Source organism: Dermacentor albipictus, chromosome 1 (assembly GCF_038994185.2).
Source record: "Dermacentor albipictus isolate Rhodes 1998 colony chromosome 1, USDA_Dalb.pri_finalv2, whole genome shotgun sequence".
Lineage (NCBI taxonomy): Eukaryota > Metazoa > Arthropoda > Arachnida > Ixodida > Ixodidae > Dermacentor > Dermacentor albipictus.
The window spans coordinates 405,233,689-405,247,758 of NC_091821.1; the positions used below are offsets into that span (position 1 = coordinate 405,233,689).

At 46.5% G+C, this 14,070-nt stretch overlaps 2 protein-coding genes across 2 annotated transcripts in view; one reads left to right on the forward strand and one right to left on the reverse strand.

Annotated features, from left to right (window-relative positions):
* Positions 1-313: 313 nt before the first annotated feature.
* LOC135903550 (cuticle protein 16.8-like) lies at positions 314-6,684 on the forward strand. Its single transcript, XM_065433860.2, has 3 exons — positions 314-570; positions 4,325-4,441; positions 4,649-6,684. The coding sequence occupies exons 1-3, from the start codon at positions 559-561 to the stop codon at positions 5,342-5,344; spliced, it is 825 nt and encodes a 274-aa protein (XP_065289932.1). The 5' UTR covers positions 314-558; the 3' UTR covers positions 5,345-6,684.
* Positions 6,685-9,475: 2,791 nt separating this feature from the next.
* Positions 9,476-14,070, reverse strand: part of LOC135903549 (uncharacterized) — an 88,392-nt gene continuing 83,797 nt past the window's right edge. Inside the window, exon 6 of the mRNA XM_070530924.1 lies at positions 9,476-14,044. Within this exon, the coding sequence (XP_070387025.1) occupies positions 13,307-14,044 (738 nt within the window). The 3' untranslated portion in view covers positions 9,476-13,306. The remainder of the gene's footprint in view (positions 14,045-14,070) is intronic.

The window sequence follows — 14,070 nt, forward strand, 5'->3', positions numbered from 1 at the left end:
TCCCATGGAGAAACACCCAAACTGCCGTACGCAGTAACCCGCCCTACAAAAAAAAAAAAAATCCCCGCGTGCACTGCATGGTGACCTTTCAGGTCAAACCGAAAGTGCATCGTACATGTTCTTTTTTTTTGCGCGCTGCGCTGAAAACTGCGAGTGCTTTCGCCCCGGCACAAATGCAGATTTCTGGGCGACGCGAGGCGAACTTCAACCACCCATTTCAGCGCTCGTGTCTTTCTTTCCTCGTGTTTCACGCGATGCCGCTTCGTTCTCGAACCCATGCGCGAGCGCACGCGCCGGGAAATGGTGGCTAATTCATGCGCACATGTCGGCAGGCGCCCGTGGTGTCGTGAAATAGAAAGTAGGGCGACAGTCCCACTGTACACCGCACCCCCTGTATATAAGCGCGCGAATTCCTGATGACAGCGAACGTTTTCTCGCCATTCCGAAAGACGCGCTTCGGGATCCACAGGATATACACGCCGGGTGGACGCCTGCTGCTTCGCTGATATCGAAGACAATCTTTGTCGCCGTGGTGTCGACGCACGCAAGGGAACAATCATGGTATTTCAGGTGAGACAGTGCGCGAAAACCGGGAGCGCCTGAGAGGGTTCGATTTCCTCCGCTCTTCGAGTTGTCCGCGACGTATCGCAATGGGCTGTAAAATCTCCTGTCCTATAAATACGCTACTTCGACGAAGAATTTCACAATAAGGAAAAAAAAAACGACCTGCGTGGGAACGATACAGATGGCACAACGTTCTTTGTGAAGCCACCGCTTCCTCATTTCCGCAAATGGGCACGAAATGACTCTCCGCGAACCTGCTTCACGTGCGGTCGAAGTGAGTCAGTTCCTCGATGTCGGCTTTCTTTGAATCTCTTCCAACAAGGCACAACACGGCTACCTGTATTCTCGAAGGAACCGCATCAGCTTCTGTCAGAAGCTTTCCCACTGCGACTGAAGCTTCCCAGTTATTGAAATGAATATCTCGCGAAGCCTTTCAGCTGTCACAATGCTGCGCTTTCGCGGATAACTGCACGTCTCGTGGTGTATGCTCTAGCATTTTTAAACCTCCATGTGTATGTGCCGACACTTACATTCATCCAGCTCTATTTTATAGCTCTTTCTTCTGTTTCCTGATATATGCGTTTCGTGTTTTTTTCCATGATTCATATTAAGAATAGCCAATATCAGGCTACAGTGCTGAACACAATGGCAGGACTTATGTACCCGGGCGTTGGGATTGTGTTCTATTTGGCCACAATGCAGAGATGCTTGGATGCTGAAAATTTTTCGCCCGATAATCTTTCCCGAGGAGGCAAAGGTCCCTGCCTTTCAGTGCAACATTTCTCTCTCTTGCCACGGGGTGTACCTTACTGCTCGGTGAAATGTATGTTGCGTCAAGCGAGCAAATCAATGAATTAAATTTTGTACCTGGGTGCAAGGCAGAGATGGAGTCCCACATTACACTGCGTGCACCCTTTCACGAGCTCAATCAACAGTGCTAGAATATAAAGTGTGCAATCTTCAGAGAACTGAGTGATGCTTGGCGTCTTTGTTATTATTTTTTGCTTGAATAACATCAATAGCAAGTATCAGACACATTAGTGATCAAAGCGCTATTACGCCTTTTTCTCTGAGCAGTGGTTAACAATATGAGAACGCTCTGGTTCCAAACCCCAGCTAGCTGGTTCCGGCGAGTCCTGCGCTCTATTTGGGGCTTTCCCTTGGTATCGATGTCCCTGCTGCTGTGCGGGGCGGCGCGGGCTGAGTGTCGGTCAATTCTCACTGTACTATGGCTTTTACTCGCCATGAGTTAATTGTCCGAATGTGCTCGAGCTCTTTACTTTTCCCAGCATCTCGCGTGTAAAGGAAGCGAAGAACTTACATAAGTACTTGAGTAGCTTAACGTTAGGACCTAGGAAACTGCTAAGCAATGCTGGAAACTTCGGTATGAACGGACGCCGCGGTATATTTTTCCCACTCTCTTTCATGAAGAAATAAATATCTTCTTCTAGCGTGCACCCCACAGATATTTATGGGTCAGAAATCAAAGTAGGTGTTTGTTCTCTAGAACCAGACACCTACCCCACGATTTACTACAATCAGATAGAATATGAAGGAAAGCAATCGTTCGCGTTCGGATATGAAGGCTCGCAGTTTGCCTCAAGGGTACCATTACGTTCATGTCATTGCGTCAGCGATGAGAACGACTGTCATAACTGTTGTCAAAACATAAATAGAGAGAAATATTATTAATATTAATAACAAGGCGGGGAAATTAACAAGAGGTAGTACTGGTTTGGTACCCTGCACGTGCGGAACGGGCAAGTGGTTAGATAGGAAAAGAGAGGAAAGGAGCACAACCGAAATGAACGAAGTACGCAATCTAGCGGCAGCAGGTAGTCGTGTTTTTAAACTTCCATGTTTAGGCCCAAGACCGGGCAACAACTTGAACAGAACATGTTTAGCCTTCTGCGAAAAACTGACTTATTCACGTATAAACGCTGATTTCTGGAAACTCCTAGATCAATTTGAACACGAAGAGCAGGACATGGCTGATGCTTGTAAAGCAGTTCAAAGCAATTTCGGTTGCAAAACGACGCCAGTAGACAGCGAAGGCAAAGAATTTCTTCACAGAGGCAGCTAGGCAAGAAAAAAAAAGGGTATTCAGCTCAAAACATTTCTTTTATGACTGACACCATTGTTTTACAACAGCAAACCTCACCAAATTAAAGAATAGAATAGGCTTTACTTGGGATCAAAGCTAAACGCCATGATAACTTCGCCACAGCGAGGCACTGATATCTCGGCATGCTTATGCATAAGTTGAGCACATGTGTGGAATTCCAACGACTTGCAGTGGCGTCGAAGCCTAAAGTGCCAACAGAACTCGTTTCAAGCGATAATGCGTGTGCGGGAGCACCAGCAAGCAAAGGCGTCTGCACATGCCATTACAACGAACCTTAGGTGTCGTCCTTCGACGCGGATTGCGAGATAAGGGGGTTTACCTGAGGCCTCACACTTACGTGTATCTTTCGCGACGGGTGCAGGTGCGCGTGGCTACAACAGTCAAGGAAAGTTCATTTATGCTGGCCATTGACTTGATTTAGCAATGGCGTGAATTCTTCCATCGCGCGCTGCATGTAGGTCATAATTAAAGATAACGAAGCTGCTGTTCCGTACGCAGTGGCAACCGATATTTAAGTCACTCGGAGAAGGCGTTGCCAGCCTTGTACACTCTTCATTACTTCAGACGGTTTACTGCATTTCTTTTCACCGTCTTTTTGACTCTCTTTCGCCGGCGTTTCAGGGACTTGCAAGTTGTGGCACTGCATCAACATGGAACTTACCACAGAACGCTTGTAAATCAGGTGGCGAATGTCGGTGCGCATTTTAAAATCTCTAAGTCAAAACTATGCCTACAACCGAGGACAAAAACAAGCTCGTGTTCGGAATATCTTCTTTTACGTAATTCTCGTCTTCTCAATTTAGCGTTGGCGAATTGCCGAACCACTTCGATGTCGACGTCGAATAGCTACCTTGAATACTAATATAGTCTGTCCCATAATGAGCATGAGACATGGTGCGTTTTTCAGCCGTAGCAGGCGGAGAACAAGGGCATGAGGCGATAGGGTAAAAAAGCTGAGATAAAGTGTCTCAGACATGTTACCTTCGGCAAAGGGGAGAGCAATGTCAAGTTGATACAAAACGCGAGTAGATGTGCCCACCTAATTACAATAGACACTGTGTCTTTGGGCCTTGTTTTAAACTCTCCAATGCGTCAGAAATGAATTTCATCAGACACTCTATACGTCAGGATAGAGATAACCACAGGCCACCACGGCCAATCGGAAATTCAGAAAATATTTATGTTATATATATATATAAACGTTAGTTAAATATATATATATATATATATATATATATATATATATATATATATATATATATATATATAACTAACGTTTATATATATATATAACATAAATATTTTCTGAATTATATATATTTCTATATATATAATTTCTATATTATATATATATATATATATATATATATATATATATATATATATATATATATATATATATATATATATATATATATTTCAATCCCCATCGCGGTTCTAGAGACGTTTCGGAGTAACGAAAGCGTAAGAAACTATTGCATCGTGTGGTAATGCCAGCACGCACACTTAGTGCGTTGCACCTAAACTTCTGTAATTTTGATCCTCAGTACTGGCCAGTTCACTGCGTACAGCCAAGGTGCATGTGAGCACAAATGACATTCATTGGCCACATCTAGAGTATGCTTGCGGTTTTAGGTGCTGTTGATTGCCGCTGCCGCCACCACCGCCTTTGCTGGTTATGCCCGGCCGGCTGCCGCTCCAGCTGTCGCAGCTCCCGTTCTCGCCGCAGCTCCAGCGCCTGTTCTTGTCCAGGTAAGCTTTGTCACGGCGTGACACTTGAGCGTTCTCCATAATTTGCTTCCTCTACAGTGACTACCTTCTTCCATTTCTCGTACTATGTTCGATAACCAGCGAAGCGTGAAACTCCAGCAGTATTTTATTACGCGCTGCAGGATGCTTAATACGAAAAGCGCCGAGCCTCACTTTACCTGTTTCCCGTATTTTTTTACCCGTCTCAAGCCAGCGCACCCGTACAGCTTCGGCTACGACTCCAAGGATGAGTTCGGCACCCATCAGTACCGCAACGAAGTGAGCGATTCGGCCAACCAAAAGCGCGGCAACTACGGCTACAAGGACGCCGGCGGAGTCTTCAGACAAGTCGACTACGTGGCCGACGGCGCGGGCTTCCGGGCCAACGTGTACACCAACGAGCCGGGCACGGCACCGTCGGCGCCCGCGGCCGCCGCCTACACCGCTCCTGCAGCCGCCCCCGTGGCTGCCGCGCCCGTGGCAAGGCCTCCTCCCCCTGCTGCTCCCGTTGTGGCCGCGGCTTCGTACAGGCCCGTGGTCAGACCTGCTCCCGTGGCCTTCCCGGCTCCCCCGCCGGCTCCCCTGGTCTACGGACCCGCTCCCGTGGCCAAGGCTGTGCCAGCGCCGTACCCAGCGGTGTTCCACGCGCCGGCTCCCTACTGGGCGCACCCGGCTCCCGCTGCAGCGCCAGTCGTCCACTCCGTCGCACCCGTCGTGCCGGCGGCTCCGGCTGTGCCGGCCCCCGCACCTGTGCTACCGGCACCAGTTCACTATGGCCCGCCGGCGCCGCTTCACTATGCCGCACCGGCACCACTTCACTATGGCGTGCGGCCGCCAGTCGCCCTGACAGCTCCGGGGCCCGCACCGCTCGGGGTGGCACACGCGCACTACGTTCACTACTATTAGGACACCCTGACGGACTCTCTGGGACGTCCTGAATCTTCATTCCATCGTTCACTTCATTACCAAGCTCTTTTTTTTTTGTCAAGTGATGACGGAAGGAGGTCCGCATGCTTGTCGTGCGCCGGAAAGCTATGAATGTGGAGAACGCGTTTCTCAGCTTAGAATAAATTGTGTCGCCGACGAAATGAAGAAATGTAATGGAAAGTGGTCCTCAAGACTATATTAAGACTCAAGGCTTCGCCATTTCGAGAACTTTTCTAGCGACATGGAGACTGTATGAGAAGGTGTCGTACTTAAAAGCATGCAGTGAAGTAAGCGCAGTGCGAAGCATTACATCACCAAAAGCGCTGTCACGTAGCCCTTTATACGCTGCGCGTTTGTTTGAATGATTCGTGACCAGCTCACCGAAATTTCCATTTCTTTTAGGCACAGACTTTTTTTTTATATCCCAATGGTGCTAAGCTGTGATTACTCTGCAGCTTTGACATACTCATGCAGTGACGAGGCTCAGGCGATCTTTGAAGAAATTCCGCGCGAGTTGACGCTGGCCGCCAGGTGGAGTCTTGGTTCTTCAGCTATTGCCAAGTGCTGCTGAAAGCAATATCATAGCGGATGTCGATGCAAAAACTGCACAGACGTATAACATGTTATCATTGACTTCATTGCATTCGTTGCTGTCGAAGTGGTCTTCCTTTATTGCTTTTCTCGTGACAAAAAAAATCATGATTGATATTATTGAGCCGATTATCAGTGGCAAGACCTCAGAATGTTTCTGTTCCAATGAAAGAGAAGATGTAAAAGAGTTAATAATATCTGCAAGATGAGCAGCATTTCCTCAGACCACGAACATCGTACACTGAAGTTGAATTTGCGGCTGAGGAATCAGCGCTGCATGCAATATTTCTTCGTTAATCATACGAGCACATCGAACAAGCAAACACTACTTTGTCTGAACAGCACATTACAGTCTGTGTATTCAAGAATAAGCACATTTCTGGGTGTAGTTTTCTGCGCTGTGTTCTAGTCTAACAACTATTGCTCATAGAAAACAAAGTGTTATAAATGTAATAATACTGCTTTTCTTCGGTAAAACTGTTTTCTTCGCAACGAAGGATGTCAGTACATTTTGAAGCGGTCTTTGTCTCCTGGACACAGAAGCCAGTTGCACAAAAACACGCTCTCTTTTAATTGTATTTGCTTGGTGCGGTCTCCGAGATTATTAAACAGCATGGAGTCCCGAGGTTCTCGTTGTAAGAAGCAGTTTGTTATTCATTATTGTTCCTGTTTCAGAATGCACATAATTATGTATATTGCGCTCATTTTAATAAAAGAGCTGACATAGACATGTTCACTTTGTCTGCTTTCTCTTAAACCGTCTTGTTAACAAAACCATGGCTGATGGTTTCAACAACCGTAGGAATTAAGCAATTAAGGTTACGGAATCTCCCTCTCCACAAAGATTTGACGCATAGAATAGCCTGAGCCTGGAGTGTGCCCAGAATTTATCGTGCCATACAATGGTTCCTTTTCTATATAGTATATGCATATGACCAGCAGCCAGGCAAAATAAGTATATCCTCGATAACCAGGGCTTTAAGATGGCATATTTAAAGTAGGAATGCATGCAAGGTTTTGTCACCGCTTCCCGGGGAAAACATGTTAAAGAAAGCACACTACGGGATATGTGGAAGAAACCAAGCGTGTTCCATTGGGGATATAGTCTTCCGAAAGCTTGGGTATGTTTTCTGTTGCCATTCATTCGACATTTAGCCAAGGCAGTTAAACAGATTAATAATAGCTAGTCAGAATGGTGCAAGTTCGTATATATATATATATATATATATATATATATATATATATATATATATATAATAGGTAATGTTTTCATGCTTGACGATCATGTCATACATTGCGAAATAAAATTGCGGTGCCTGCAGTCTCACGTCGCGCGTGCGCAGAACCTGTGCTTTCTAAGCAAGCTTTAAAGTAATAACTCTATGCTACATGGTTCACTGATCTACGGCCCACACAAACGAATCTTGACAATAGGAGTCGATAAACACCCATATATGACGGCGTAGACATAAGGTCAATTTTGTTCCCTTTTAAGAACTTCTCAAACTCTAGAACAATCATGTATCAATGAAGCCCTCAAGTTGTTTACCTGGTTCAATCGTTGCACTATCGTAGAACCCTAACTGGGAAAATCAAAACATTAGTGCTCAATTCTAAACTCTCGATCACCTCTACGGGGCTGCAGTGAGCACAGCCAAACTCAATTCGAAGTAGCGCACGGCAAGGGACGCTATATCACTAACGGGGACACTCAAGGAAGCTACTAAACTGAACCCAAAAGTTGTTCGCACTTGCATGTATTCTCCTATCTTTAGGCCAGAACCTAATGCGGCTCGTGTCTCACTAGAACTGATGGATCTTGCATATTCTCCCCATAGCAGAACCTATATTGAACGTTACCGCCTTACACGCGCCATCCATTGGTGTGCATGCCCTCAACTCCATTGTTTTTTTTTTTTTAGAAAGCTGCGTACCTTCGTTGCTTTACTTTCAAATGACCAGCTCTCATATCGCAGAGAACTACATTAAAGACAGCAGAGAAACATCAAATTGTCTTTTCATATAATTCATCAACACACCTAATGATTTTTATCACGTCATATTCAAACTTTTCGCCGCAAAATTCGCTGGCCCCAAGGTATTGGGGCACCTGAACTATAATCAAATGTCCTGGAATTATTGTACTACTTTATGACATTTTTCCTTTGTGCGATAAACAGTTTTCTCAGAATAGACACGTCTACGAAGGCACCTGATGCATGCATCAACAGTTGAGGTTGTGCTGCATAAGCTTTGCTTTCGTATCCTGAATTGTACTGGATGTGTTGTAGTTGTCGTGTTCATCACAACAGTGCTTCGCCCGCGCCAAACGTATCGGTGCAATCCACTTCTTTGTCGAAACTACGAGAACACAGAAATTATGACTATAATGAATGCTGGGAACGAATGCGGGCCTTATGTGCTTGAATACGGTTCAGAGGCGAAGCGACATTGGCCAACGTCAGTGAAACCTTCAGAAAATAATCTTGCCACGTAATAAGATGACAAACAAGCTCAACATTACATTCTTGATTTGGGCTAAAATCGCATGCGTTTCTTATGGCATAAAAGTTAATATAAGTCTTGTGCTTTCCACACCGAGTGATGTACGACCTAAACGATCGTACCCAGAATGGGAAAGGAGTGCCTTAGGGGCCCTCCTAAGTCACCATCCTAACTGCACGCAAATCTCTCCGCCAACCAATGTTGATACGCTCCTTGCAAGCACTGCCGGACACTGCATATTGCGGGTACGCTCGTAAGGAAAAACTGACCTCTCGCTTTCTAATGGTAGTCCTAAAAATACCTTTCACGTCAAGTAATGAGACAGCCTGCAAAGAGCTGACCATGGGACTACTGTAGCTAAAGCGAGTACGCTCTGCTAGAACTATTCATACTGGAAAAAAAGGTCGGTATCAGTTGGCAATGACGTTAGAGAGATAAGCCATAATGAGATCGGCCGCGCTGATTGGTCAGTCGCGCAGACAGCATACACTGAGACGACGCATCGGCAAGCGTATACGCCAGAAATTCTGCTTGAGCACCGCGGCAGCGGAGAGAAAAAATACATGTATAATCGATCAAGAGCGATCTAGGGTGGGGAAGAGCTCAGAGCTAGGGCCGGCAAAGGACCTTGCTATACGTGGGCGTTTAAAGACAAGCATCGCAAACGCGTTGCTAAACACGAGGAAGTAGCTCCAGTTTTTCGCGCGACGCTATTTTCGGTGGCAGTCATCGCGTACCGAGCTGATCAGAAATGTCGGGCCTTTAGAATTAGTTCCTGACACCCATCCGGCTTTCAGAAACGACCGGTCGCTTTCCGACACGGAAATACGTAGTACGTGGGAAAAGTGGCAACACCAACTCTGGGCTTCCGCTGCCTTCTTTTCCGTTCGGGCCCTGTTATCACAACAAAGCGGTCTACGAGGAACAACACAGAGAGTAGCAACAACTTGATTTGGACTAGAAGGTTTTTATTTTTCGGATCGAATTGCACTGCGTTGAAATTCTTCGCAATTTTCCAGTTGGCGGTGTAGCGCTCGTCTTGTTGTGTGTGTTTTCGATTGTTGTCTTCGTCTTCTTCGCGCTGCTTCATGTTTCGACACAGAGAGCTCGCAGGAGTGATCATTAGGCATGAGAACACACCCGAAATAGGAAAATTTCAAATTTATTTAGATTTGCTCATGCGCGAGTTGTATAAGCATAAAGGCCGAATATCACTTGACCTTCCTTCCACTTCAACTTAAGGTCCCTGCATACTTGATGAGGAATGTTCTCCGTACATGAAGTAGGACAAGTAGAAAATTACGCTTTCTGTCCGAGTGTGTAGCCCCTATCATCTATAAAATGTACAACAGGAAGGCTTTGCACTGTTGAGTGTATTTTTATAGCCCACCGTAGCCACCATTTTTGTGCGACAGCCTACATTTCTCGCTTCTGACCACGCTCTTCTAATAGGACAAGTCATCCTTACTTTTTCGCATGGCTTTTATTTTTCTCGTGAAGTCCCTACTCATCAGAGGTCTCGCCTTCGCCCAAAGTGTGTCAACGTACACTATGCGCCGAAGCGAGCGCAGCCCTTTTGGCAGTGTGTGCACTATTGCCCATCCCTGCGGACGTCTTTCATATGCGACGTAAAAAGTGCAAATACCAGTGGCTTTCCCGTTCAACGGATGCTGCCCACGAGAAAAGCTGTCGCGTAGCTGGCACAAGGCTGGCAGAAGCCACAAAGGTGCACCGCAATGCGTAGTCCCCCGCTTTACACAGCAGTCACCAGCGGCACTTAACGGCTTGATAACTGTGGGGACAACGCCTCCCCTTGAATAAAAGCGAACCGTACTGATCTGAAAGTGCGAAATTTGATCCTGTGACCTTGCTGTAAAAAACGGTAATGTATATTTCGTATTTCCACCGGAAAACAAAGATTTTTGTAATCAGTAAGACAATAATGCACAAAAGAATGAAAGAACTGAAAACATGCTAACTTCGTTTACGAAAGAGTCAGCACAAGCTAGGCTGCAGAGCCCATCCTCTGGTAATCATGGTAACTTCAAGGTTCCAGTGGATCACAGGCAGCGACCGGTCACCAGCAGCAAGAGTTTAATAGGATAGCATCCGTTGTAAATTTCATTTATTTTTGTCTATGTACATATACACAAAAGTTCGCCTGGGCATGAATCGCGCCCAGCATGATTGTTAGCCACAGCTCTGGCATATGATGTAGCAGGAGCATGCATAGGTTCGCTCATGGCACAATTATTTCACGTCCTTGTGTGACGTTTTATGTCGTCTTGGCCAAGCAGCCAGGATAGCACGCACAAGCACAGAGTACAACATTCGTTAAAATATATTGTGACTCGAACAGCTGTTAGAAGTGCATACTTAAGTTCTTAAAGGGACGCTAAGGAGACGTATTATTAACTATCGTAAAGAAACATACTTCCTCAATTTAAAATAAATTAGCGTAACAATGAGCTTATGTAACCTTCCTGCACCCCATCCGTCTTAGGCCACAAAAACGCAAGAACAAAAGACTAGGGCCGATGCCACCTTACTATTCCCAGCCAGCCTTGTATGACGTCCCCATGGGGCAGCATCTGCTTGGCAAAAATAATTGTTTGCTAACAAAGAACAAGTTCAATCCTTTTAACAGGAAGCGAGGACTCAACCTGCAACCCTCGAAAAGCTTCCTGCACAAAAACACTTGCCAAAAATAAGAAAATGTCGTGAAATCATTGACGCCGCACAAATATCATCGAAGCCATGTTGCGGACTCTAAATTCAACGGAAAGCGTTTGGAGTTTGCTACCGTCGCTAATAAGCACTATAGCACTACTTCCGTGTCCCTCCTTAGTGTCTCTTTAAAACTTTGATTTCCTTTCATGAGCAATACACTGGGCAGTGAAATCGACAAGATCATTGGCATCCGCAATACACAGACGTCATAAGCGTAACAAAAAAACGCCAACATTCTCACGGAAAGAAAATACGTGATGACAGCTGCCGTGATGCTGCGAGAGGACGTCGAATGCTTTCTGGAGTAGCACGCGTATTGTGCCACTTTCGCGTCATACATTGTCACAAGTGAATGCACACACTGCTCCACCACTCAAAAATGTGTTGGAAGAGAACCTGATCAGTCGAACTTTACCACAGTTACCACAGTACCGCAGAGTCATCACCTCCCTCCAGGATCTTTCAATGGCTCTGCTTGTGCTCAATGTTAGCGTTGTATTCCTTTTTTCCACAAAAGACGAAAGAAGGTCGAGTCTGCTCCAAAGTTTATGGAGCGTGGCTTCTGCAAAAAAAATTTGCGTTGTACTTTGCACATGATGATTGTAAAAGGGCACCGCACTTTGTTTACGTCACGTACTGCTCCCAAGGAAAGTATGCATTCAAGGAAACTTTGCAACGTTTCGGAGAAATTAACCTTTTTGCAGGAAACTTACCACACTGCAAACTTTTCAATGAAACACATCGTAGGGGGCGTAAGACAGCAGTGTACTGTAACAACCCGTACTCGGCTGTTAGTTTCATCAGGCCATCTGCAGGTCTACAGAGCTGCCTAGAAGAACGAAAAGTCTTTCACGCCTGATCGGTGTGGTGCACAGCGTTGTGGAGTTCCTGTAGTACCATTACAGTGAAGTTCTAAAGGTCAATAATGATGGACTACGCAGTCTGGACCTTTGGCACAGGCCAAGGTGCGCCAAAAGAACACCAACTCATGTCCAGACGCTGCTCTGGGCAAATGACGTTTTGACAATAAAACAAAGACAAATATTTCGCAGTTTCCCGTTTCGGTGTGCGGAAGCAGTCTCATGATTATGGCTTTGTTAAGTAAAGGAGCCCCCTTATCCGCGATTCAAGATGTCTGATGAGCCTCATTACTGCTTTTGACGTATTATAGCAAAATTGGCTGCCCGCTACCTCACATTGGCACACTACTCCTTCAGATACTGGCAAGCCTTCCTTCTAGTGCTGGCACGTTCATTCACACCGCCACAATACAGACCTGAAAGTACTATGTCGTCTTGTAGCAGGCAACTGGCCAAATCAGTTGTACTATGTGGGTGCACCGTTCGCAAAAGCAACGAATCTGCACCTGTTACATTACACCCAGTTTTGTGCGCGTGTGGTAAAGCTGTTTTGTTCTTCATCTTAGCGTGTTATTTGTCCCGAGGACTAACTCTTTATGTCGTAAAGGACAATAATAACACTCTACAGTACTTTCCCATATTATGACACCTAATTAAAGAGGTATCTTAATTTTGCGTACACCTGGGGTAAAATTCCACAAGTCGAAAAGGATCGAAACACTACTTCCAGCATTTCCCATGACGCCACAGTAGGCAGGACCTATATATGTGGAAAAATTCTTAGGCTAGAACTGTTCCTGAGAGCACATGCCAGCCAATCGTGTTGTTGGACATATCTTTAGCGAAAAAGGTTGGCCGACTACAAAGTGTTAATTCGTGCGCAGCCGTTGTGCGTATCAAAGAAAGCAACTGTAAATATTTAGGCCGAAACACACTGGAGATAATGATTACGCGATACACCTTATTAGAGAACTACGCAAATTTTGACGAAGCGAGGACAATAGACGAATACACAAGCAAGCGTAAATCATTAGGTATGTCAATAGGTTGCGCACATCTGTGTCCTTTCGTTTGCCCTGTGCCTTCATCCATCTTTGCATAGCTCTGCAGTTCCAACTCGCGCCACATGGCCGAGCAGTTAGCGTCAAGGCTGGAGCAAGTTTCAAATGTTCCTGGTCGACCATAGGAATTCACCATCACAAACACACGCAAGAAAACAGAGCAAACATTGACTATTTACATGGCTAATTGGAGACTAGTGCTGTTTTTGAGCTCCCGGACCACCCTCGTAGTTCACTGGAGGGGACGTCCTCAAGTTCGTGAAAGGGTGTTCTTGTGGCGCCTCAACGTAAGTAACGTGCGAGCGTCGTGGGTCGACGAGACTGGAGCCAGCCGTAGTGGCGGCAGTCAGACGCGGAGCCGACGGAATGAAGTCTATGCCTCCAGAGTGTTCTAAACCTGGACTGTACTGGACTGATGAGACCGGGAGGGCTGTCAAGGCCTTTCCGTGGAGCGCCTGAACGACTTGCAGCGCCTGCAACGCTGGGTCTCGACCGGGCGTGGCGACTCCCGTATGGACACCAGCAGGAACCCCTCCAGCGACTGCTGCTGGAACGGCTGCATGGAATGCCGCAGCAATTCCAACGGACTTCTGGACCAGATTGTTCGCTGGAGCCCTTTGAACAAGCACGGGAACCCTGTGGGGTGGCGGTGGTATCGGCCGGCGATGGACAACGGGCCTGGCTCGTCTCTGGCCGACTTTGAAGGCTGCTCCGGCCGAGTAGCCTGCTGCGACGCCCGGCTCGTTCGACTCGATTGTGGCACGGAAGCCGTTGTGGTCGGCCACATAGTGCACTTGCCGGTAGATGCCACGTGCATCAACGAAGCCGTACGAACCCCGCTTGTGGTTGTGGCCATCGCTCACCTCGTGCCGGACTTGCTTGTTGCCGTAGCCATCCGAAATCTCGTAGCCGAAGGAGTACGGCTGCGGCACCTACAAAACGAAGAACATGTGCGTTT

Bases quoted from the DNA above. Each gene is read 5' to 3' on its own strand.
- LOC135903550 (XM_065433860.2), top strand. The intron at 4,442-4,648 runs GTAAGCTTTGTC...ACCCGTCTCAAG, and splicing joins CAGCGCCTGTTCTTGTCCAG to CCAGCGCACCCGTACAGCTT.